The 27,348-nt window shown below is 38.4% G+C and overlaps 1 protein-coding gene across 3 annotated transcripts; it reads right to left on the bottom strand.

Annotated features, from left to right (window-relative positions):
• Window positions 1-858: 858 nt before the first annotated feature.
• LOC122227250 (zinc finger protein 781-like) lies at window positions 859-27,348 on the bottom strand. Of its 3 annotated transcripts, XR_006205938.1 has the most exons (6): window positions 26,929-27,348; window positions 26,368-26,426; window positions 14,618-14,704; window positions 2,717-2,995; window positions 1,683-1,952; window positions 859-1,105 (listed from the first exon to the last, which is right to left on the bottom strand). XR_006205938.1 is itself a non-coding variant. In XM_042951613.1 (5 exons), the coding sequence occupies exons 2-5, from the start codon at window positions 26,380-26,382 to the stop codon at window positions 1,863-1,865; spliced, it is 471 nt and encodes a 156-aa protein (XP_042807547.1). In that variant the 5' UTR covers window positions 26,383-26,426; window positions 26,929-27,348; the 3' UTR covers window positions 859-1,862. The 3 variants fall into 3 exon arrangements, 1 of the variants encoding a protein (XP_042807547.1); XR_006205939.1 differs by having other exon boundaries at window positions 859-1,952; window positions 2,586-2,995; XM_042951613.1 differs by having other exon boundaries at window positions 859-1,952.

Genomic DNA, 27,348 nt, shown 5'->3' with positions numbered 1-27,348 from the left:
TAAGAAGCTGGCAAATGTGCAGGTTAATCTAAACTTGCAGGGTCTACTTACAACAAAATAGTGACATATTATACAACCATAACATGTAAGGAGAAGCAAAGCGAGTGTTCTAGTCTCTACTGTTAATAAAGTTTGCATTAATGCCTTTTCTCAAGTTATGAATGTTAACAGCAAACAAAAAGAGATCAAATGTAACTACTATCTTCTAGAACAAAAGAGAGAATAAATAAAACATAACCCAATGGAAGGAATGAAAAGAAAACCCAAAAATCCCAATCTGACAAATTTCTCAAGGACTTTGACAAGCTGATTCTACAACTTACATGAAAGAATAAAGGGTTTTAAATAGCCAGGATGATTTTTATAAAGCTAGATCACTCAAAAATGCATTATTGGCACAGAGGCACACAAATAATGTCTTCAGTAGATCATCTGATAGCTTAGATGACAGAAGCTGAAATCCCTTAATTAGTTCTAAAACATCAGCATAAAGAATCTCAAAAATGTAATGCTTGGGGCATAAAGCAAATTGCAAAAAAAAAACAAAAACAAAACAAAAAAAAACTAAGATATCATGGACACACAGGTAATTAAAAAAAAAAAAAAAACCCAAACACACACAGAAATAATACACAGCAACTTGAGCATAATGGTTACCTCTGAGCAGGGCTGAGGGAAAAGACAGCATGAGGCTGCAGTTCAATCTGTTTTTTCCTTACCACCCCCCCCCCAAAAAACCTGATGCTAATGTGGCAAAATTTAACATACTATTGTTATATTTTCTGAACTTTTCTGTATGCCTGAAATATTTTATAATTAAAGTAGTTTTTAAATCTAAAAACAGAAAAGAGAAGAAGAGTTGGAGAGGAAAAAGCAAAGAGGAAGAAGGAAAAGAAACTAATATAAATGTGAGTTGTTGGAATTTTATTAATACCCCCATTCAATACTTGAGGGCCTCTCACAAGCCAGTTGCCATTATAGCCCTTGGGCATACCAACACCAGCTCCCAGTGTGAGCCGATGGTCTCTGGTCAGGTCAGCTGACAGTCCTCCTAGAGCCCCAAAGTCTTTCTAATGGTGGATACCCTTCCCCTTGCAATGGCTGCCTAGGGGCACAGAGTACAAAGAATTTAGACAAACCGCTCTCTTCCTTACTCACATTTAATGATGAAGCTGGGTCCCTGACCTCTTCCTTCCTGCTTCATGGCCAGGTCCTCAGGCTCTGTCTCTGATTAATTTATGCCTCCTGAAGGGAGTCAGCCTTATTACTGCCTTCCTATAGGATCCCTCCTTCCATTGGGCGGTTGATGGTCCCACCTGACTTGGGCCACTTGGGGAAACAATGAAGCATGGAGTTGCTTTCCAAGGCCCTTCACAGCAGCTTTTCCACCTCTGGTCCCAACTGGCCCTAACGCTGATGGGGTCCATCTCTACCCACTACAGCTCACCCTCTACTCAGCTCAGACTACTCAGGGAAAGCCCTGTACTGGGGTCACCACACTTGTTTGAAACTTTGGAGAAGCCTCTGGGCTTTCTACCCCCACCATCCCACAACCTCCCTCCTACGCACCGTTCTTTTTCCTTTCCCTCTAATCATTTCCTTTCAGACTTGCTTTCCTCTCCTGACCCAGCCCCTTTCTTTAGCTGTCTCTTCTACAGACATCTACTCTGAAGATGCCTTACCTGGAGACTTCTATAATCCATGGTGCAAGGCACCCAGGAGCCTGGTGACATGATGGACGGGGAGATGCTCAATTAGAGCCAGGAGGCTTTCAGTCTAGAAGGGCCTGTGCCAGGTAAGGGGCATCTTTCCAGGAGGAAAACCTTGTTTGGCACGGGTGCTGGGTTACTTATTGGTTATGTCTAACATAAACCTCTTTGTGATGGAATCAACCTTCTGTGGAGCTTGTCAGTCCAGAGCTTGACACATAATTTCATGTCACAGGATTTTTCCTGAATAATACAATAGATACATGTTTTAGCATGAGTTTTGACAAAAGTATTTTTACAATTGATAGTTTAGGGGTGAGAATTCTTATGTTGAAGGCATATAAATTTACTATAGCGATTTAATAACACGAATATTATCTCAAGTCCATTAGTATATTCATCAGTTTGCCAGGACTTCTCCCCTGCAGGGATTAACTAACGATGAGACCCATGATCTGACTGAAATCTTTACCGTGCAGTATTTCAATGTGTGGACTGTGAGGTCTTTACTGCACATCACACTTAAAGGGGTTCTCTCCCAAGTGGATCTGCATTCAAGAGATATTTGTTGAATAGCTACTTGTACCAGGCAGTATGTCAGGAGCTGGGGGACAAAATGGTGAGCAAATCATGTGTAACGAGACGCTCGTGGGGCTCACAGAATTGTTGCAGAAACAGACTCTGGTAAAGGGGGAGGGATGCACTCTAATAGAAGTTCTGACCACACGTTCCACACCTGTAGGGTTTGTCTCCCACGTGGGATCTGATGAAGATAAAGGTAACGAACTCTTACAACATCTATCCTATCTAATGGTTTCTCTGTGTGGATTCTTTGATAAACTTGGAGATCTATGCTCTGACTGAAGAAGTTCTTACCACACACACTCGTAGAGTTTCTCTCCTCTGTGGACTTTCAGATGAGCATATAAGTCTGTGTTTTCAGAGTTTCACGTTTGTGTGGACCCTCTGATGCACTTGGCGATCTACGTTCTGACTGAAGCCCTTACCACATTTATCACATGTGTAGAGTCTCTCTCCAGTGTGGACTCTCTGATGGATGCGAAGGTTGGAGGTCTGAGGGAAGCCCTTGCCGCACTCACACTTAAAAGGTTTCTCTCCTGTGTGAACTCTCCAATGAACACGAAGATTTGTGTTATAACTGAAGCCTTTGCCGCACGTATCACATATGAAAGGTTTCTCTCCAGGGTGAATTCTCTGATGGTAGCGAAGATCTGTGCTTCGACTAAAGCTCTTCCCACATTCAGCACAGTCGTCAAGTTTCTTCGCTGTGTGGAAAAGAGGATGTTTTGAGAAAAAGAAAATGTTAACTAAAAATCTCAATCAAGGCTGCAAGCAATAGGATATCAGACTGGAGAATGTGGAAAACTATCTTAGTTAAAAAACCAACTTGAAGAGTTCTACTAGGATTCAAAGGGAAAGGATCAAGAAAGTGAAATTGTGAAAATGAAATTATGAGAAAAATATTAAGTCGTGAAGGCTAGATCTAGAAGATCTTACAAGTGTGTAGGAGATCCAGAAAGAGAAAACAAATAGAAGAATTCATGAAAGTGTACTTAATCTGAAAGAGACTTTCAATCTAGAAAATCAAATAACCCTCCCCACCCAGTACCATGTAGGAGTTGAAAAAAGGACAAACATATTCACATATCTAGATGAAATTTCTGAATTTCAAGGATCAAGAAAACAAAAGCATATACAACATTTTAAAAAAATAAAACAAGTTACTCCCTTGAAAAGAGAGTAAGATTGGCAGAAGACAATAGTACAAGGTCTCCAGTATCCTGAAGGAAAAAGATGATACTCGATAATTCTAAAACCTCACCTGATGGTTCCTTTACATAGGCAAAAGGAAGATACCCTCAAAAAAGCAAAGACAACCAAAATTAAAATAAAAACTCATGAAGAGGGAAAACACGAAATATAAAAAGTAGAAATAAATAATAAAAATGTAAAAGCTTGGGGTGTCTGGGTGGTTCAGTCGGTTAAGCCTCCAACTTTGGTTTCAGGTCAGGTCATGATTTCATGGTTTGTCAGTATAAGCCCCCCCATCAGGGTCTATGCTGACAGCACAGAGCCTGCTTGGGATTCCCTCTCTTCCTCTTTCTCTGTGCCCTGCTCGTTCTCTCTCTCTCTCTCTCTCTCACAAGATAAACTTAAAAAATAAAGTAAAAGCTTTACCTCCTTTTCACCCAACAAAATCTCATAAAACAATAAGGGAAAACTTCTCTGATCTGAAAGATTCAGAGATGAACAGGCTCAATGACTGGCAAACATGATTACTTAAAAAAATTTTTTTTGCTCACCTAGATATATTCTGTTAAATTTCAAAATTCCAAGGAGAAAAAGATGAAAGTTCTAAATGTTTTCAGAAGGAAGGGGGGAAAAAAAGAACAGGTTAAGCAAAAATGAGAGAATTACTAAATGAATGAATCAAATTGGAGTAAGCAATATCAGGAGGTTAAAAACAAAGATAGGATGGCTAAAACATTCTCAGGGAAAAATGATTTTGAATCTAGAGGTCTCTACTCCGCTACACTAGTATCCAAGACTGGGGTGAATATAAATACCCTTACAAACATGTAGAGATTCAGAAAGTTTGTTGGCAAATGAAAAATAGATCCAAGCAAAAAACAGATGTGGGATTTAAGAAATTATGGAAAAGATCCAAGCAAAAAACAGATGTGGGATTTAAGAAATTATGGAAAAAATTAAAGCCACCTTAATCTCTGAAAAAATAAAGACACGATGTAAAAAAATTAAGAATTATATCTTGTTTCAACTAAACACAGGCCATGGGGAAAAGGGTGTGTGTGTGTGAGAATGCTAAGTGAAAGTTTGTTAATAGGTCTGTATTGTTCTGGAAAGTAGAAGTTATAAAGAACTGTTTAACACTTGCCACTGACAGAAAAATATAACTTTTAAAACATGTTAAAATCTTAAGGGTAAAGAATAAAAATGGAGGGAAAAAGGAAAGTAACAATTCATTTAGAACTCCCAAATAAGGGAAGGGGGTGAGGAATTAGAATGCATAAAATGTCAGGAATCAGGGGCGCCTGGGTGGCTCAGTCGGTTAAACGTCTGACTTCGGCTCAGGTCACGATCTCACGGACCGTGAGTTCGAGCCCCACGTCGGGCTCTGGGCTGATGGCTCAGAGCCTGGAGCCTGCTTCTGATTCTGTGTTTCCCTCTCTCTCTCTGCCCCTCCCCCATTCATGCTCTGTCTCTTTCTGTCTCAAAAATAAATAAAACCTTAAAAAAAAAATGTCAGGAATCATAATTACAGTAAATGTAAAAGGACTAAATTCCCCAAGAGTCTTAAAGACTCCAAGATTAGGTTTAAAAATACAGCCATTTTCAGCTTGCAAGAGACAAATCTATACCAGGCAAATGCCAACTAGGAGAACAGATGAACAACATTAGTATCTGACAAAGCAGAATTCAAGGCAAAACACACTAGGGGATTTCTGAGGAAGATGGTGGAGTAGGAGGACCCAGTTCACCTCATCCATGGCCACAACTAGATAACACTCATATCAGTATAAGTAACCCAGAAAACAACCCAAAGAATGGTAGAACAAACTCTACAACTCAATGTAAAGAAGAAGCACATCAAAGAGGGTATAAATAATATGGCAGGTAGCTAAACATAAATTGTGGGATACCCGAGGAAGGGAGGGAGCAACAGGCGTGGAGAAGGGGGAAAAAGATGATCACACTAGGGAACCTGTACAGGGTACATCAATCGCCATAGCATTTGGCTCTGAAAACTGGAGGGGCCACATTTTGTGGGTTCTTACAACCAGCAGAACTTGAAGCCTGGAACATCAAAAATCAGCAGGCTTTGCTCTGGGAGAGCCCAGAGGGCAACAGGAAACAGAGTCACTGCCATTAAAGAGCTAGCATGACAGACAACCCATGGAGATGCAGTGTAGAAGCAGCAGCTGGAAAAATGTCTGGGGAATATGGGAGGGAGAAAGATATCCAGATCCAGGAGGCACTGAGATCTCCCGACAAAATCAACCCGAGGAGGTTCACACCAAGACACAGTTATCAAAATAGCAGAAAGGAGCGATGGAGAATTTTGAAAGCAGCAAAAGAAAAGACAGTTATATACAAGGGAAACCCCATATGGCTATAAGTGGATTTTTCAGTAGAAACTTTGCAGGACAGAAGGGAATGGCATGATATGTTCAAAGTGGTGAAAGAAAAAAAATCTACAGCCAAGAATACTCTATCCACTAAGGCTATCATTGAGAATAAAAGAGAAAGGAGTTCTTGACCACTAAACCAGCCCTACAAGAAATGTTAAAGGGAACTCTGAGTGGAAAGGAAAGATCATAAGAATAAGAAAAGTAGGAAGCACAAAAGCAGTAAAAATAAGTGTATCTGTAAAACTCAGCCAAGGGACTCACAACATAAAAAGATGTAAAGTATGACACCATGTACCTAAAATGTAGGGGGTGGGAAAGAGTAAAGAATGGGCTCAAACTTAAGTGACCACCAACTTAGTGTAGACTGCTATATGCAGAACATGTTATATACAAACCTAATGGTAACCACAAATCAAAAACCAGTAATAAATGTGCAGAAAGGAAAGGAATCCAAGTACATCACTAAAGAAAGCCAACTTACGGTGAGAGAAGAAAGCAATGGAAAAAAGGAACAGATAGGATCTACAAAAACAACCATAAAACAAAATGGCAACAAAATATCAATAATTTCTTTGAATGTAAATGGACTAAATGCTGTAATAAAAAGATATAGGGTGATGGACTAGGTAATAAAAACAAGACCCATCTATATGCTGCCTCCAGGAGACTCATTTCAGATCTATAGGTACATGAAGATTGAAAGCAAGGGGATGGAGGTGCCTGGGTGGCTCAGTTGGTTAAGTGTCTGACTCTTGATTTCAGCTTAGGTCATGATCTCACAACTCATGAGTTCGAGCCCCACATCAGGCTCCATGCTGACAGTGTAGAGCCTGTTTGGGATTTTCTCTCTCTCCCTCTCTTTCTTCCCCTCTCCCGCTCACACTCTAAGTAAATAAACTTTTTTTAAAAAAACGAGGGGATGGGAAACATTTATCATGCAAATGGATGTGAAAAGAAAGCCAGAGTAGCAATACTTATATCAGACAAAATAGACTTTAAAACAAAGATTGTAACAAGAGACAAAGAAGGATATTATGTAATCATCAAGGGGACAATCCAACAAGAAGACATAACAATGGTGAATATTTACACACCCAGCATAGAAGCACCCAAATACATAAAATAGTTAATAACAAACACAAAGAAACTGATAGTAATACAATACTAGTAGGGGACTTTAACACCTCACTTGCATCAATGGACAGGTTATCTAAAAGGAAAATCAATAAGAAAACAGTGACTTTGAATGACACACTAGACCAGATGGATTTAGTAGATATATTCAGAACATTCCATTCTAAAACATCAGAATACACATTCTTTTCAAGTGAACATGGAACATTGTCCAGAATAGATCACATATTAGGCCACAAAACAAGTATCAACAAATTCAAAAAGATCAAAGTCATACCATACATCTTTTCTGACCACAATGCAATGAAACTGGAAATCAACCACAAGAAAAAATCTGGAAAGAGCACAAATACATGGAGGTTAAATAACGTGTTACTAAACAATGAATGGATCAACCAAAAAATCAAAAAATACATAAAGATAAGTGAAAATGAAAACACAATGATTCAAAATCTTTGGGATGCAGCAAAAGCAATTCTAAGAGGGAAGTTTACAGCAGTACAAGCCTACCTCAGGAAGCAAGGTTGGGAATAGGGTTAGGGTGAGGGTTACACAACCTAACCTTACACCTATAGGAGCTAGAAAAAGAAGAAAAAAATCCAAAACTAGCAGAAGGACAGAAATTATAATAAAGATTAGAGCAGAAATAAATGATACAGAAACTAAAAAAAACAATAGAACAGATCAATGAAACCAGGAGCTAGTTCTTTGGGAAGATCAACAAAATCAATAAGCCTCTGGCCAGACTCATCACAAAAAAAGAGGACTCAAATAAAATCAGAAACAAAAGAGGAGAAATAACACCACAGAAATACAAAGGATTGTAAGAGAATATTATGAGAAATTATATGCTAACAAATTGGACAACCTAGAAGAAATGGATAAATTCCTAGAAAGCTACCTAGGAATTGCTAGACTGAACTACCTTCAATCTACCAAAATTGAAGCAGGAAGAAATAGAAAATTTGAACAGACCAATTACCAGCAGTGACTTGAATCAGTAACCAAAAAAACTCCCAGAAAAAAAAAAATAAAAGCCCAGGACAAGTTGGCTTCGCAGATTAATTCTGCCAAACATTTAAAGAAGAGTTAATACCTATTCTTCTCAAACTTTTCCAAAATATAGAAGGGAAAGAAAATTTCCAAATTCATTCTATGAGGCCAGCATTACCCCAATTCCAAAACTAGACAAAGACATCACAAAAAAAGAGAACTATAGGACAATACCTCTGATGAGCACAGATACAAAAATATTAGCAAACCGAATCCAACAATACATGAAAAAATCAATCACTATGATCAAGTGGGATTTATTCCTGGATGGCAAGGGTGGTTCAATTTTCACAAATCAATTCAATGTGACACATCACATCAATAAGAGAAAGGATAAAACCATATGATCATTTCAATAGACACAGAAAAAGCATTTGACAAAGTACAACATCCAGTCATGATAAAAACACTCAACAAAGTAGGTTTAGAGAGAACATATCTCAACATAATAAAAGCCTTATATGAAAAACCCACAGTGAACATCCAATTCAATAGGGGAAAACTGAGAGCTTTCCTCCTAAGGTCAGGAACAAGACAAGGATGTCCACTCTCACCACTTTTATTCAACATAGTGATGGAAGTCCTAGCTGCAGCAATCATACAAGATAAAGGAATAAAAGGCATCTAAATTGGTAAGGAAGAAGTAAAACTTTCACTCTTTGCAGATGACAAGATACTATATATAGAAAACCCTAAAGACTACACCAAAAAACTATTAGAACTGATACATAAATCCAGTAAAGTTGCAGGATACAAATGCAATATATAGAAATCTGTTGCATTTCTATACACCAATAACAAAGTGTCCGAAAGAGAAATTAAAATAATCTCATTTACAATTGCACTAAAATGAATAAAATACCTAGGAATAAGCTTAACCAAGGAGGTGAAAGACCTATACTCTGAAAACTATAAGACATTGATCAGAGAAATTAAAGACAACACAAATAAATGGAAAGATACAGCATGGTCACGGATTGGGAAAACAAGTATTGTTAAAATGTCCATACTATCCAAAGCTTTTAGAATGTTGTTCAAACTGGGATGCCCAGGTGGCTTAGTTGGTTAAGCATCTGACTCTTAATTTTGGCTGAGGTCATGATCTCACGGTTCACGGGATCAAACCCCACGTTGGGCTCTGTACTGACAGCATGGAGCCTCCTTGGGATTCTCTCTCTCCCTCTCTGCCCCACTCACATGCTTTCTCTAAATAAATAAATAAACTTAAAAAAGAATATTGTTTGAACTTAAGTGACCATCAACTTAATATAGATTGCTATAGAGGTGCCCAGGTGGCTCAGTCGGTTGAGCATCCAACTTCGGCTCATGTCATGATCTCACAGTTTATGAGTTCAAGCCCTATTCCAGGCTCTGTGCTGACAGTTCAGAGCCTGGAGCCTGCTTTGGATTCTGTGTCTCCCTCTCTCTGCCCCTCCCCTGCTCGTACTCTGCCTCTCTCAAAAATAAATAAACATTAAAATTTTTTTTTTATCCTCAAAAAACTAAAAATAGAACTACCCTACAACCCAGCAATTGCACTACTAGGCATTTATCCAAGGGATACAGGTGTGCTGTTTCGAAGGGACACATGCACCCCCATGTTTACAGCAGCACTATCAACAATAGCCAAAGTGTGGAAAGAGCCCAAATGTCCATCGATGGATGAATAAAGAAGATGTGGTATATATATATACAATGGAGTATTACTCGGCAATCAAAAAGAATGGAATCTTACCATTTGCAACTATGTGGATGGAACTGGAGGGTATTATGTGAAGTGAAATTAGTCAGAGAAAGGCAAAAATCATATGACTTCACTCATATGAGGACTTTGAGACAAAACAGATGAACATAAGGGAAAGGAAACAAAATCATATAAAAACAGGGAGGAGGACAAAACAGAAGAGCCTCATAAATATGGAGAACAAACTGAGGGTTACTGGATGGGTTGTGGGAGGAGGGATGGGCTAAATGGGTAAGGGGCACTAAGGAATCTACTCCTGAAATCATTGTTGCACTATATGCTAACTAATTTGGATATAAATTTAAAAAAATAAAAAATAAAACAATAAAAAAATTTTTAATAAAAAAATAGATTGCTATCTACACAGTCTATGATGATAACCACAAATCAAAAACCTAAAATACACAAAAAATAAAGAGAAAAGAATCCAATCATAATGCTAAAGAAATCCAGTAAGCCACAAAGGAAGAGAGCAAGAGAAGAGGAAAGGAATAGAGAAGAACTATAACCAGAAAAAAAAAAAAAATGGCCATAAGTACATGCTTATCTATAATTACTTTAAATGTAAATAGACTAAATGCTCCAATCAAAAGACAGGGTGACTGAATGGATTAAAAAACAAGACCCATCTATATGCTGCCTATGAGAGACTCACTTCAGACCTAAAGACTCAAAGAGACTGAAAGTGAAGGAATGGAAAACGATACCCATGCAATAAAAAGAGAAAAAGAGCTGGAGTAACAATACTGATATCAGACAAAATAGACGTTAAAACAAAGGCTGTAGCAAGAGACAAATAGGGTAGTACATAATGATAAAGTGATCAATCCAACATGAGGGTACAGCAATTGAAAATATCTATGCACCCAATATAGGAGCACCTAAATACATAAAGCAAATAGTAACAGACATAAAGGGAAAAAATGACACTAACACAGCAATAGCAGGGGACTTTCACACCTCACTTAAATCAATAGATGGATGATCAAGACAGAAAATCATTAAGGAAACAGTGCTTTGGAAGATACATTAGACCAGACAGACCTAACAGATATATACAGAATGTTCTATCTAAAAACAGCAGTATACACATTCTTTTTGAGTGCACATGGAACATTCTCCAGGATAGATCACGTTAGTTGACAAAATAAGTCTCAATAAATTTAAGGAAGACTGAAATCACATCAAGCATCTTTTCTGACCAAACGATATGAAACTAGAAAACAATACTAAGAAAAAAAAAACACGAAAAAACACAAACACACAGAGGCTAGACAACATGCTACTGAACACCAATGGATCAATGAAGAAATCAAAGAGGAAACAAAAAATACTTGGAGACCAATGAAAATGAAAACATAATGGTCCAAAATCTTTGGAACACAGCAAGAGGAGTTCTAAGAGGGAAGGTTATAGAGATGCAGGCCTACCAAAAGAAACAAGAAAAATCTCATATGAACAATCTAACCTTATACCTAAAAGAATTAAAAAAAGAACAAACCCTTGGGTTAGGAGAAAGTAGGAAATAATAGAGTGGAAATATATGATACAGATAAAAAAAAATAGAAAAGATCAATGAAACCAAGAACTGTTCTTTGAAAAGATAAAAAAAAAAAAAAAAAAAAAAAGCTGAGAAACCTTTAGCCATACTCATCAGGAATAAAACAGAACTGAAATAAATAAAATCAGAAATGAAATAGGAGAGGTAATAACTGAGACCACAGAAATACAAAGAATTATAAGACACTACTATTAAAAAATTATATGCAAACAAATTGCACATCCTAGGAGAAATGGATAAATTCCTAGAAACACATTCATCCAAAACTAAATCTGAAAGAAATAAAACATCTGAACAGACTGATTACTACTGATTCAATTAACAAAATTGAATTGGTAAATTCCCAACAAATAAAAGTCTGGGACCAGATAGCTTCACAGATAAATCCTGCCAAACATTTAATGAAGAGCTAATACCTGTTCTTAAACTATTCTAGAAAATAGAAGAGGAAAGAAAGCCTCCAAATTCATTCTATGAGACCAGAATTACCTTGATACAAAGATAGACAAGACACTATAAAAAAAGAAAACTCTAGGCCAATATCCCTGATGAACACACATGTAAAAATCCTCAACAAAATAATAAGCAAATCAAATTCAACAATACAATTAAAAGGATCATTCACCATGATCAAGAGGGATTTATTCCAAGGATGCAAAAGTGGTTCAATATTCTCAAATAAGTCAATGTGATACATCACATTGACAAGAGAGAGGATAAAAACCACAGGATTATTTCAATAGATGCAGAAAAGGCATCTGACAAAGTAAAACATCCATTCATGATAAAAACTCTCAACAAAGTAGGTTTAGAGGGAAAATATCTCAACATAATAAAGGCCATAAATGATAAACACAGTGTTAACATCATACTCAATGGTGAAAAACTGAAAGCATTTCTTCAAAGATCAGGAACAAGACAAAGATATCTACTCCCACCACTTTTATTCAACATAGTAGGGGAAGTCCTAGCTGCAACAATTAGACAAGAAAAAGAAATAAAAGGCATCCAAATTGATGAGGAAGTAAAATTGTCACTATTTACAGATGACATGATATGATATGTTTAAAAACGCCACCAAAAAACCCTTCTAGAGCTGATAAATGAATTCAGTAAAGTTGGAGTTTACAAAATTAATATACAGATATCTGCTGCATTTCTTTTTTATCTTTGCATTTCTATACACTAATAATGAAGTAGCAGAAAGAAAAATTAATCCCATTTACAACTGCACCAAAAAGAATACCAAGGAATAAACTTAACCAAAGACATGAAAGATCTATACTCTGAAAATGATAAGACATTGATGAAGGAAACTGAAGACAACATAAACAAATGGAAAGATATACGTGCTCGTGGATTGGAAGAATTAATATTGTTAAAATGCCCACTGTACCCAAAGCAAGCTACCAATGAAATCCTAATCAGAATACCAATACTATTTTTCATGGCAGAACAAATAATCCTAAAATTCATATTGAACCACAAAAGATCTTGAACAGCCAAAGCAATCTTGAGAAAGAAGAATAAAGCTAGAGGTATCACAATCCCAGATTTCAAGATATACTACAAAGCTACAGCAATCAAAACAGTGTGATACTGGCACAAAAATAGACACAAGATCAACAGAATAGGATAGAGAGCCCAGAAACAAACCCACGCCTATATATGGTCAATCTATGACAAAGGAGGCAAAAATATACAACGGGGGAAAGATAGTCTCTTCAATACTGGACAGCTACATGCATAAAAATGAAATTGGACCACTTTCTTATACCATACACAAAAATAAACTGAAAATGGATTAAAGACTTAAATATGAGACCCGAAACCATAAAATTCCTGAAGGAAAACATAGGCAGTAATCTCTTGGATGTTAGCCTTAGCAACGTATTTATGGATATGTCTCCTGAGGCATGGGAAACAAAAGCAAAAATAAACTATTGGGGCTACACCAAAATAAAAAGCTTTTCATAGCAAAGGAAACCATCAACAAAACAAAAAGGCAACCAATTGAATGAGAGAAGATATTTGCAAATGACACATCCGATAAGGGGTTAATATCCAAATATTTAAAAACTTCTACAACTCAACACCAAAAAAACAATCTGATTAAAAAACGGACAGAAGATGCGATTAGACATTGTTCCAAAGAAGACATCCAGATGGCCAACAGACACAGGAAAAGATGTTCAACATCACTCATCATCAGGGAAATCCAAATAAAAACCACAATGAGATATCACCTCATACCGGTCAGAATGGCTAGTACCAAACAGAGGGAATTAAGTGTTGGCGAGGATCTGGGGAAAAGGGAAGCCTTATGCTCTGTTGGTGAGAACGCAAACTGATGCAACTACTATGGAAAACAGGATGGAGGTTCCTCAAAAATTTAAAAACAGAAATATCATAGGATCCAGTAATTCTACTACTGGATATTTACCCAAAGAAAATGAAAACATTAATTCAAAATGATATATACAGCCCTATGTTCACTGCAGCATTATTTACAATAGCTGAGATATGGAAGTAATCCAAGAGTCCACTGGCAGATGAATGGATAAGGAAAATGAGGTATATACATATACAATGGAATATTACTTAGTCATAAAAAAATAAGATCTTGCAATTTGCAATAGCATGGATGGAGAATACTATGCTAAGTGAAACAAGTCAGACAAGAAAGACAAATACTTTATGATTTCACTTATATGTGGCATCTAAAAAACAATACAAACGAAGTAACAGTAACAACAACAACAACAACAAAAACCCAGAGAACAGATTCATAAATAGAGAACAAACTGGTGGTTGTCAGAGGGAAGATGGAAAGGGGGATGGGCAACATAGGTGAAGGGGATTAAGAGGTACAGACTTCCAATTACAAAATACATAAGTCATGGAGATGAATACTACAGCATAGGGACAGTCAATAATATTGTAACAACATTGCATAGTGACAGATGGTAAGTGCACTTATCATGGTGATCATTGTGTAATGTATAGAATTGTCAAATCACTATGTTGTGCACCTGAAACCAATACAACATTGTATGTCGACTATATTTCAATAAAAATTTTTTTTAAATAGTGATTTGGATACTCTGATATTTGAATCTCAAGCCCTTACTTAGTTAAAAACTTTAAGAGCCCACAGATTTTAAACACCATGGTAGCAAAAATCCTCCAAAGAGTGGTTGTCGTCACCCACTAAGACCAGGTTGTCATAGATTTCCAGCATCACCTCTTTATGTAGGGCCCTTTGTGTGGGGTCTAGTTGCCTCCACTCCTCAGTGAAGTCCATGGCCACATCCTTGAATGTAACAGGTTCCTAAAATACCAAAGAACAGTAATTCCTCTTAAGCATCTACACCAATGATTGTGGTACAAAAGGCTAAACTTGGGAACACTGACAAAGGCAGACAGAATAAAGAAAACTTCAGAGTTCTGCCCCAAGACATAAGAATAATTAAAAGAGAGGTGCCTGGGTGGCTCAGTTGGTTAAGCGTCCAACTTCAGCTCAGGTCATAATCTTGTGGTTCATGGGTTCAAGCCCCGCGTCGGGCTCTGTGCTGACAGCTCAGAGCCTGGAGCCTGCTTTGGATTCTGTGTTTCCCTCTCTGTCTGCCCCTCCCCTGCTCATGCTCTGTCTCTCTCTCTCAGAAATAAATAAACATTAAAAAATTAAAACATTTTAAAAGATAACATCTTATGCAGAGGTTCACTAACCCTAATAATACGAAGAGCTCTTAAAAGTCAATTAGAAGAAAAAATTGGCATTCTCTCTCTCCCTCTCTCTCTGTTCCTTCCCCACTCATACGTGCACTCTCTGAAAATAAATAAACTTAAAAAAAAAAAACGTACAAGTGAAAAGTGATCTGAATAATCTCTAAAAGAAAAATAAATGGCCAATAAACACCAGGTAAAAACTTTGGAGAACAATTTGGCGGTATCTATCAAACATATACTTTGATCTAACATTCCCAATTCTAGAAATTTATCCTCATTAAGATAATCAATGACTTCCTTGCTAATAGATCCAATGGAAAGCTTTCAAGCTTTTTTATGCTTGACTTTTCACATTATTTGGCTCCACCCACATGGTCTTCCTCAAAACTCTCTCCTCCTAGAGCCTGGATATTATAGTAACCCAGTTTTTCTCCTGACTCTCTGATCACTCTTTCTCAATCTCTTTTTCTACTCATCAATGTTGGGGTTCCCAGGCCCTCCTCTCGCTCTCCCTATGTGATCTCATCTATTCTGACAACTTCAAATGCTTTCAAATACTGGCAACTCTCAAATGCACTTTGGCAGCCAAGACCTCAAGCCAGACCTAGAGTTCCAGACCCCATTAGCTACATGATGAACATCCAGTGTGAAGTAGGTAATCTATTAATATCTACCAAATGAAATAAATACCCACCTGCATGTTTCAAAGCCATCTAAATCAACCTGCTCAATTCTGACTTTATCTCCCTTTCCAGATCTGCTTCCCTCCCAATGTTCCCTAATTCAGGCAACCACACCTCCACCACTCAGATGTTCAAGTCAGCAAAAGAGGCACCATCATTTCCTTCCTCTGTGTCCTCTCTCACACCTGCTCCATCACTAAATCTTCCTAAAGATCTCTCTTCTCTCTGCTGACACCACTTTTCTGAGCCACCACCTCACCTAACTAGTTTATACCATCTTGCCTCCCTACAACATAACCTCTACTCTGGCCCCTCTTATTGTGACCAGTCCTTAAATAGTTGTGTTCCTCAAGACTTTTCTCTAGTTACCTTCTTTTTCTTCTTTTGTCACATATTGGCTGGATGATCTTAACCAAGCCCATGACTTTAGTCACCACATACATGGTGACAACTCATAAATTTGTATCTTTAACCTGGATCTGTCTCAGACCTTGATATCTTTCTTCTAGACTTCTTTAATTGGATGTCCCAGAGGCACTTCAAAGTGTCTTCTAACTCCCCCTCCACACACACACACGCAAACACACAAGTACATACACATTCCATCTCCTCTGTTTCTTATCACAGTGAAGAGTTCACCATTCACCCAGCCGCCCAAAACTTGTGTTGCAGCCTTAACCAGGCCCCTTTCCCCCACCCATAGTGTTTTATCTGTTTTAGATACAAACTTGAAGATGTCCATATTCTTTATATACTTATTTATCTACACAACCAGCTTCCATTTCATTTCAAAGTTATAGTTCAACATTAAGTTCACTGAACTCTGCCTAATTAGGCACGCTAACAGATACATTTATTATTAAACAAATCTAAGGATCCCTTGATCTATCATTCTTTTTTGGCAACCCAGCAACTTTAAACACCCTAAGTCTAAGGAATTTTTCACCTTATGAATCTGTGTGTCCTCAAGATAAAAGCCAGAAACTTGCTTGCCAGCATCCCTCGTAGCTTGATCAGCCAACCAGAGGTACTTGCACAAGTTTGTAATTCAGAAGCTAATGGTTGGAAAGAGTAAGGACGGCATCAGAGGCATCTAGTTACAGAAGCAGTCGAAGCAAATGTTCTAGGGGTGGTGTTTGCAGCCCTGGGTCAGCAGTGCAAACTGAGTGCCCAGCAGAAGTGATTGCTCCATTGGGATGGTCCAACTGTGGGATTTGAGCATCGTTCCAAATTGTGTGGCTTCCAGGCCTGTCTTTCTGGCCTTTGAAGAGAGTCTGCGAGCTACCAAATATCCCTCAATAAATTCCTTTTAGCTAATGAGGATTTTGGCTATTTGAACAGTTGGCATTAGAAAAATCTATTACTTATGTAATCATAGCAAGTGAAAAAGGAAAATTTATGTGATCATCTCACAGGATGGCAAAACAACATTTAATAAAATAAACTTCTGTGTCAACTGTACTTCAATTAAAAGAAAGAAAAAAGAAAATAAACGTCCAATTTAAAAACCCTTCTAAAGGACAATGGTTTAGGTAGTTGGGATGCACTGGTGAAATAAACAGACGAAATATAAACCAAAATGAGAATAACATATCAACATGCGATGATGATTTTTTTTTAAAACAATAGCCATTTGCTTAGGAGTTCAAAACCCTTCTGATCATATTGATGATCTTTTGACCCCCATTTTCACAAAATTTATAGTTCTTACTTGACTAGGAAGATATCATTCCTATTTTCAAGCAAACTTATAGATTCTTGAACTATCTTATAGACTAACTACTGACTGTAAACATAGCTGCATTCATACCCAAATAGAGTGGCTAGGTATTAAAATGCCCTTCATAAGAACTGGCAGTTTGCACAATAGACAAGCATGTGTCCTATGAACTGAAAATGATTTTATGGGATTAATGAAAAGCTAGTGCTTTTCTTCCCAATTACTGTACTATAAAACAACCAATATGAATAAGGATGTGACAGATCTTTTAGTGTGCTTATTTGTATTATTATGGTTCTAGAAGAAAGATTAAGTTGTACTGTAGGAAGACTCTAAGAATGAAATTCAATGCCTTTTATAAAGATTTAAAATAATTCACTAATGATTTGTCAATCTTGAAATTCAAACATCAGCATCAATAATATTCAGTGTATAATAATCATAACTCATTTTCTAGGACTATGTATTATATGTGACTTAAAGACTGAAAATTAATAAAGGAAACCTCGGTTAGAATGGAGTCAGGAGGCCAGCAGGGGGAGCTCTCACACACTACCAGCCGATAAACTGCAGACCCAACAGAAGCACCTGTACCTTGCAAGTCCACACTACTTTAGCTACTACTTCGCTATCCCAGCAGAAGGAAGAAAGGTTTCCTCCTTCCCTGACAACAGCCCAGCCAATGAGAGGCTGTCACAACTCAGCCACTATATGGGGCACCTGGGTGGCTCAGTTAAGTGTCTGGCTCTTGATTTTGGCTCAGGTCATAATCTCACAGTTCATGAGATCGAGCCTCACATCAGGCTCTGCACTGATAGCATGGAGCCTGATTGGGATTTTTTTTCTCTCTCCTCTCTCTGCTCCTTCCCTGCTTGTGCGTGGGTGCTGTCTCTCGCGCACGTGCTCGCTCTCTCTCTCTCTCTCTCTCTCTGAAAATAAATAAATAAACTTTAAAAAGCCACTATTCAAAATTCCTAGTTTACTCCAATGGACTTTTTGTTTATAACAGCCCTCCCAACTTCCCCCACCCCCTTCCTCTATAAAAGAGCATTCCTCTCCTTTGTTCTATAGACTTGACTATGGCTTTGCCTTAGCTTGCTTGTCTCTGGTTGCAATTCTCTGCTATTCTTGAATAAACCCATTTTTTGCTGGCAAAATAAGTGGTAGTTTTAAAAAGACATATTTAAGACATATGTTCTAGATAACTAGCCCCTATCTTAATTCTGTTTCTCAATCATCACAAACTTATTTCCTCTATGTCATTTGTTATTCATGCAGTGAATTAATGCAAAATTGCTACATCCAGAGATATAGCAACCTCAGAAACAAAGCTGATCGAAATAAATTCCCAGTAATTAGGTGTGTTCATACAGTAGCCCTCATTTTCTTTCTTTCTCTTTTTAATGTTCATGTAGTTTTGAGAGAGAGCGAGTGCGAGTGGGGGAGGTACAGAGAAAGAGGGGAACAGAGGATCCAAAGCGGGCCCTGCACTGATAGCAGAAAGCCCAATGCGGGGCTAGAACTCACAAACCATGAGACCATGCCTGAGACAAAGTAGGATGCTCAACCAACTGAGCCACCCAGTTGCCCCTGTATCACCCAATTTCAATTCTTAATCATGAGAAGCGTTTGGGAACTCCCTGTAAAAATGAAAATATTCACATTGGTCTTGAATATAGAAACAATGCTAATATTTTGGCTTGGTCTTGAATATCAGGATATTGACAATATTTGTTAAAGAGTCTGTTTTATAAATTTACAAATATAAAATTGGATTTATCTGTAGTCAATAATGAATAATCACATCAGTTACATTTTGTTGTTTTCTAAAATGCGTTCCTAAATATAATAGAGATGTATCATTATAAATGCCTAAAGCCACAGTTTTTAACGCCCAACGCTAGGTTTTATTTCGGCTGTTAAAGAAAAAGTAACATCAAGTGTATATACAGCTGTACCACTACCAAGTATGTGGAAAAACCACTGGCAGTGTTGAAATGTCTCATGTTTATAAAGATCCTACACTCAGTGAGCAGTACTAACACACATAAATTAACTGCTGATATAAATATATAGTCTAAGTCTCTGTTCTGGTTGATCTTATGTAAAGAAAGTACAACCTCTGGTTCTTCTTCATATTCCTTGTTTCTAGAATGTCTGTGCAATACAGCTGTACTACCACTTGGTTGGGGATTTTTTTCTCAATGCTGCGTACTCTCTTTACATATATAAAACCCCACCAATGTAGCTCACTAATTTGGCAGAGTGCTAGCTTGCATTCTAGGCTAGACAACTTAAATTATGACCTCCCCCCCACACCAGGGTATGTACTAATATAATTACTATTCATATATGGTAAGAAAACTTGATAATAAAACAACAAACATCTCTAATAACCCTCTGCCCCCCAAAAGGGAGTCACATTTCATTTGCTATTTTTTTCTGATAACAAAAGTGCTATAGAAAATAAGAGAAAACTACAGGAAAAAAAATACAAAATACATAATTGCATTTTCCAAAAGAACTGCTATTTATATTCTGGCATACATATGTAGATTTTTTAATTGGGAATATTCTTTACAGCTTAAAAATAATTTTCTCTTAAAATATCATGAACATTTTCCCTTGTTAGTAACTATTCTTCTACATCTTGTTGTTTTTTTTTTTAATTTTTTTTTTAACGTTTATTTATTTTTGAGACAGAGAGAGACAGAGCATGAATGGGGGAGGGGCAGAGAGAGAGGGAGACACAGAATCGGAAGCAGGCTCCAGGCTCTGAGCCATCAGCCCAGAGCCTGACACGGGGCTCGAACTTGTGGACCGCGAGATCGTGACCTGAGCTGAAGTCGGAGGCTTAACCGACTGAGGCACCCAGGCGCCCCCTTCTACACCTTGTTAATAGCGACAGAGTGGTTCATGTTATGGTTACATCATTATTTACTTAACAATTTCCCTATATTGAACACCTCAACTTCTTCCCAATTTTTATTACTATACTGATACTGCAAGTTTTATCACTGTATTTCAAATGTATTTACTTATCAACTTTTTCCTTTGGGTAGATTCCTAGAAGTAGGATTGCTAGGTCAAAGATATAGGCACTTTAAAGACTTCTGACACATATTTCCCAAAGCCCTCCAAAAAGTTTGTGGCAAAAGGACATTTAATTTAAAAGTATTTGGCAGTCTCAGTTTACCAGAAAGTGTTTTTAAAAAACACATACCTGGAGGCGCCTGGGTGGCTCAGTTAGTTAAGAGTCCAACTCTTGATTTCGGTTCAGGTCATGATCTCATGGTTTGTAAGTTCAAGACCTATGTCAGGCTCTGCGCTGACAGCATGGAGCCTGCTTAGGATTCTCTCTCTCCCTCTCTCTTTCTGCCCCTCCCGCACTTATGTGCGTGCACTTTCTTTCAAATAAATTTTTAAAAAGCACTAAAAAACACCTATCTGCCAATTTGATAGGTGGCAAAAATGCCATTTCATTATATTATAATTAACATTTCTTGGATTACTAGTGAAGTTGAAAAATACTAAACCAGATGTAAAAATATTTATAAGTTCACCACAAAACACCTAGGAATAAACCTATCCAAAGAGGTGCAAAATTTGTACACTGAAACCTATAGAAAGCTATAAAAGAAATTGAAGAAGACATTAAAAAATGGAAAAACATTCCATGCTTATGGATTGAATGACCAAATAATGTTAAAATGTTGATACTACCTAAAGCAATCTCCACATTCAATGCAATTCCTATCAAAATAACATCAGCATTCTTTACAGAGCTAGAAGAAACAATCCTAAAATTTATACAGAACCAGAAAAGATCCCAAATAGCCAAAGCAATCCTAAAAAGAAAACCAAAGCTGGAGGCATCACAATTCCAGACTTCAAGCCATATTACAATGCTGTAATCCTCAAGACAGTATGGTACTGTCACAAAAACAGACACATAGATCAATGGAACAGAATAGAGAACCCAGAAATGGACCACAAAAGTATGGCCAACTAATCTTTGACAAAGCAGGAAAGAATATCCAATGGAAAAAAGACACTCTCTTCAGCAAATAGTATTGGGAAAACTGGACAGTGACATACAGAAGAATAAACTTGGACCACTTTCTCACACCATACATAAAAACAAACTCGAAATGGATGAAAGACCTAAATGTAAGACAGGAAGCCATCAAAATCCTAGAGGAAAAAACAGGCAACAACCTCTTTGACATTGGCTGCAGCAAATTCTTACTTGACACGTCTCCAGGGGCAAGGGAAACAAAAGCAAAAATGAACTATTGGGACCTCATCAAGATAAAAAGCTTCTTCACAGTGAAGGAAACAATCAGCAAAACTAAAAGGCAACTGATGGAATGGGAGAAGATATTTACAAATGACATATCAGATGAAGGGTTAGTATCCAAAATCTATAAATAACTTATCAAACTCAACACCCCAAAAACAAATAATCCAATGAAGAAATGGGCAAAGACATGCATAGACGGTTTTCCAAAGAAGACATCCAGATAGCTAACAAACACATGAAAAAATGCTCAACATCACTCATCATCGGGGAAATAGAAGTCAAAACCACAATGAGATACCGCCTCATATCTGTCAGAATGGCTAAAATTAACAACTCAGGCAACAACAGATGTTGGTGAAGATGCGGAGAAAGAGGAACACTTTTGCACTGCGGGTGGGAATGCAAACTGGTGCAGGCACTCTGGGAAAACAGTATGGAGGCTCCTCAAAAAATTAAAAATAGAACTACCATACAACCCAGCAATAGCACTACTAGGTATTTGTCCAAGGGATACAGGTGTGCTGTTTCGAAGGAGCACATGTACCCAATGTTTATAGCAGGGCTATCAACAATAGCCAAAGTAAAGAAAGAGCCCAAATGTCCATCAACTGATGCATGGATAAAGGAGATGTGGTATAAATATATAATGGAATATTACTCAGTGATCAAAAAAAATGAAATCTTGCCATTTGCAACAATGTGGGTGGAACTAGAGGGTATTATGCTAAGCGATATCAGTCAGTCAGAGAAAGACAAATATCATATGATTTCACTCATATGTGGAATTTAAGATACAAAACAGATGAACATAAGGGAAGGGAAGCAAAAATAATATAAAGACAGGGAGGGAGACAAACCATAAGAGACTCAAATACAGAGAACAAACTGAAGGTTGCCAGAGGGGTGTTGGGTGGCGGGATGGCTAAATGGGCAAAGGGCATTAAGGAGGAGACTTGTGGGGCGCCTGGGTGGCTCAGTCAGCTAAGCGTCTGACTTCAGCTCAGGTCATGATCTCACGGTTTGTGGGTTTGAGCCCCGCGTCGGGCTCTGTGCTGACAGCTCAGAGCCTGGAGCCTGCTTCCGATTCTGTGTCTCTCTCTCTCTCTGCCCCTCCCCTGCTCGTGCTCTGTCTCTCTCTCTCTCTCTCTCAAAAACAAATAAACGTTAAAAAAAAAAAAAAAAAAGGACACCTGTTGGGATGAGCAATGGGTGTTATATGCAAGTGATGAATCACTAAATTCTATTCCTTAAATCATTGTTAAACTATGTTAACTAAATTGGATTTAAGCTAAAAAATACATATTTGGGAGTTCGACAGGTCAATCACACTATTTTACTGAAACAAGTAATTTCACCTAACTAGAAACGATGAAAAAGGATTCTTCTTTTCCCCCAAAACCGAAAATGAAAACTATAACAAAACCACAGAGTGAGCTGAAATTACAGGGGGAGGCAGCTGGAAGGCATAGGTTTGTCCCAGAGATGCCGACAGCAGCACTATTATGTGACACAGAACCTTGTGCCAGCTGCAGGGTGGGGGGTTTAGACTGACTCTAAGGAACTGGAATCATCCCATGTTAGTAGCATCCTCTAAGCTACTACCAGAAATAGAAGCAAATTCCCTCTGGCGGAAAATTTCTCATAGGACTCATGTATATTAAGATCAATCAGTGAGTTCACAATTTAAGTCACCAAAGGTGAGGGTCAGCAGAAAACAAATTTAGACTACCAACAACTATAGATATTTAAACCACCAGATACGGAATCAGAGCAGCAATACATGAATTAGTTGAAAAAATTAAAAAGGCAACCATAAAACGATCAAGCAAAAAAATTACCTGGAAATAACATTCAACTGTGAAAAAACAACAAATTGAACATCTAAAGAGGGCATTAAAAAGCAACTTCTAGGGGGACCTGGGTGGCTCAGTTGGTTAACCATCTGACTCTTGATTTCAGCTCAGGGCATGATCTCACAGTTAGTGAGATCGAGCCCTGTGTAGGGCTCTGTGCTGACAGTTCGGAACCTGCTTGGGAATCTCTCTCTCCCTCTCTGTCTGCCCCTCCCCTGTGCTCTGTCTCTTTCTCTCTCAAAATAAATAATAAACTTAAAAAAAAAAAAAAAAGAAACTTCTAAAGAATGGACTTGAGGAAAAAGAAAATTGATCCCAAAAGGCTAAGAAGGAATGGCAAGCAAATAAGTGATAAATATGTACATAAATCCAGACACTGTACAAAATAATAATTCTAATAATATCTAATTTATTAAGTTAAAAAACAGAATTAAAATGCAGAAAATAATAGCTTATAAGTCAAGCAAGGATACAATCAGTAACAAAGAGTTTTAAAGTCTCTGCAATATTCTTAAAGTTGTTTATTACCTTTTTTTTTGAGAGAGAGAGTGAGAGAGTGAGTGGTGAAGGGGCAGAGAGAGAGAGAGGGAAAAGGAGAATCTTAAGTAGGTTCAACACTCAGCACAGAGCCCAACGCGGGGCTCAACCTCACAATCCTGAGATCATGACCTGAGCCAAAAGCAAGAGTTAGATGCTTAACCAACTGAGCCATCCAGGCACCCCTGAAAGTTGTTTAAATGTAGACTAGCAAATATATGGTACAATTTCAAGGATAATCACCAAAAGAACAGATTTAGGTTATAAATTTAAAACAAGAGGGGGGAAAAAAAAACCTTGCCACTTAAAAAAACAATATATAAAAAAATCAAAGGTAAGAAAGGAGGAAAAAAGCAAAAAATGGACAAATATAATTAAAATGTAAGACAGTATAAACACATCAAATATATCAATAACTACACTAAATGTAAATAGACTAAACTTGCCAGTTAAAAAAGCAGAGATGATCAGATTAAGGGGGAGGAGGGAGAATTCAGCTTTAAACTGTTAACAAGAGGGGTGCCTGGATTGCTCAGTTGGTTATGCATCTGACTCTTGATTTCTCCTCAGGTCATTATTTCATGTTCATAGATTCAAGCCTCGAGTCAGGCTCTGTGCTGCCAGTGCAGAGCCTGCTTGGGATTCTCTCTCTCCCCCCCTCTCTCTGCCCCTCCCCAACTCATGCTCGAACTTTCTCTCTCTCTCAAAATAAATAAATAGTTAATAAGAGATATACCTAAAGCATAAGGCCATGAAACAGTTGAAAGTGTGGAAAAAGATAAACCAGGCAAATAACAACCAAAACAAAGAATAGCTATATCAATATCAAACAAAGTAGATTTCTAGACAAAAAGCATCACTAGTGAAATAAAGGTCACTACATAGAGATTTTTTTAAAAATCCAATTCTCCATGAAGATATCACAACTCTAAATTTGTATATACCTCTTAAAACATCCATGAATTCCTTTTTTTTTAGGTTTTTTTTTTACATTTATTTATTTTTGAGAGACAGAGTGAGACAAAGTGAGAGTGGGGGAGGGGCAGAGAGAGAGGGAGGCACAGGATAGGAAGCAGACTCCAGGCTCTGATCTGTCAGCACAGAGCAGGGCTCAAACCCACAGACCATGAGATCATGACCTGAGCCGAAGTCGGACACTCAACCTACTGACTGAGCCACCCAGGTGCCCCCATGAATTGCATATTTTTAAAGTGTAAATACTGTACAGAGAAACTGACATACCTACTACTCAAAGAAATTCCACACATTTTTTTTTCTCAATTATTGATGGGTCAAGCAAACAAAAATAAATGAACGCATATAGACATTGGCACCTAACATTAGAGAATACATAATTTACTCAAGCACACATGAAATGCTGTAAAAATTGATCATATATTAGGCCATAAGCAATTATCAACAACAAAAAAAGTAAAGACTTGAAAGAGGTATGGAAGTTCATATACTCAAATCTTCTCTTTAAGAAACAAAAGTTCACCGAAGTCTTCCTCGGGCACCCTTCTCTCACACTGATACCACTGACACTTAAATATAGCTTCTTTCATTTTACTTAGTGTATACATGAGTCGTAATCACCACTTTACACATGTATATATAAGTCTCCCTCAAAGAAACCACATACTTTGAAGAACTGTATCTAAGTCAATTTGTCTTGCTCTTACAAATAAAAAGAGCAACCATAACTAAGTGGACAAATGAAGGAGCAACGCGTTAGGTAGAGAACAAACTTAAAAGGAGGGCATCAGGCCAGAAGGGAGCATTCTCTTTGGAGTCCTTAATTTCATGGATTAGACCCAGCCCTTTGGATGTGGACGATTTACCCCCAGTCCATGGATGAGAAGACCTGTCCATTGACAACATGTACAGCAGACACAAGAGACCTAGAGATGAATACTGGCTTCCCCATTTAATAGCTTAGTGAACTTGACAAGTCTCTAAGCCTCACTGGGCCAGTTGATACGTCTGCAAAATGGGAATAATATCCACTTCTCACACCTATTGTGAGAATTAAAAGAAAAGTCAATGTTGAGTGTACCTAGCAGGCAGTAAGTGCTCCATAAAGGTTTCCCTCTCCTTTCCCAAGGGAGAAAGAGGAACTTATGTTCTTCCTCAAGAGTCGGGACTGAAAAAAGGAAAACTGCATCTCACCTGGGAATTGGTCATCTCTTCTTCCTCCTGGGCAAGGTCAGTGAGTTAAGGAGGCAGAGCTGGAGGAGAAAGGAGCCATGAGACATCAAGCCTTCCTTGTAGCTCCCAGAGTGGCCATTGTTTCTGCCTTGTCTGAACCGTTCCCTCAACCATCCTGCCCTATGTTGCTTTCTTTTCTCCACACTGCAGATGGTTCACCATCTCAGCTAACTCGTCTTTCCTCTGTTCTGAGTCAAAACCTCCACGGTCTCTCCCTGTTCTCCGCAAGTGGTCATGTGACCCAAGACTTGCAGCCCCAGCAGCTCCCAAATCCCATCTTCCTCCACACCCCAGTCTTGGCTCAGTTTTGGCAAGGCTCAGGTCACAGGTGTGCCCCCTCAAGGATGGGTTCCAGCTGCTGTGGAGCTGCGGCCTTCATTCATTACAGCATGGCTGGCTCCTACAGCCTGTCCTCGACTGGCATCTATGTCCTGGGCTCCAAATCTCTGTACCCTCCAGCAAGAGTCTCCGGAAACCCAGCCGGGGTCAGAGTTAACGCTAAGCACCTCTCAGGATACATACCTGCAGGAACTCAGGCTAGGGACCACTGGACACAGGAATGGCAAAGCAGGAGACCTGAGGCACCAAAGAGGGGAGGCCCCCGGGGTACACTGCTCTGTGGGGAGACGCGGGATCGCGGGCCAGACCTGGGGGCGCGCTCAGACCCGAGCGGCCGGCACAGGGTTGTGGAGCCAAACTTGGACTCGGAAAGAGAAAGGAGTCCTGGAGCCACTGGGGCGGCAGATGCCACTAACCCCAGTCGGAGATAAGCAGAGCCAGCTGGAGTGCTTTAGAGTACCTGGAAGGTTCCCACCCTCCACAGCCAAATCTCGGCAGCATATTCTTTTCAGGACCATAGCTCCCGAGGCCCCTGATTTGGAGGTTCAAGTCCCTCCATCGCACCCGCACTCCGATCTCCATCTTCCTGCTGACACAGGGTGC

Source organism: Panthera leo, chromosome C1, assembly GCF_018350215.1.
Source record: "Panthera leo isolate Ple1 chromosome C1, P.leo_Ple1_pat1.1, whole genome shotgun sequence".
Classification (NCBI taxonomy): domain Eukaryota; kingdom Metazoa; phylum Chordata; class Mammalia; order Carnivora; family Felidae; genus Panthera; species Panthera leo.
This window is presented reverse-complemented; position numbering and strand designations above follow the sequence as displayed.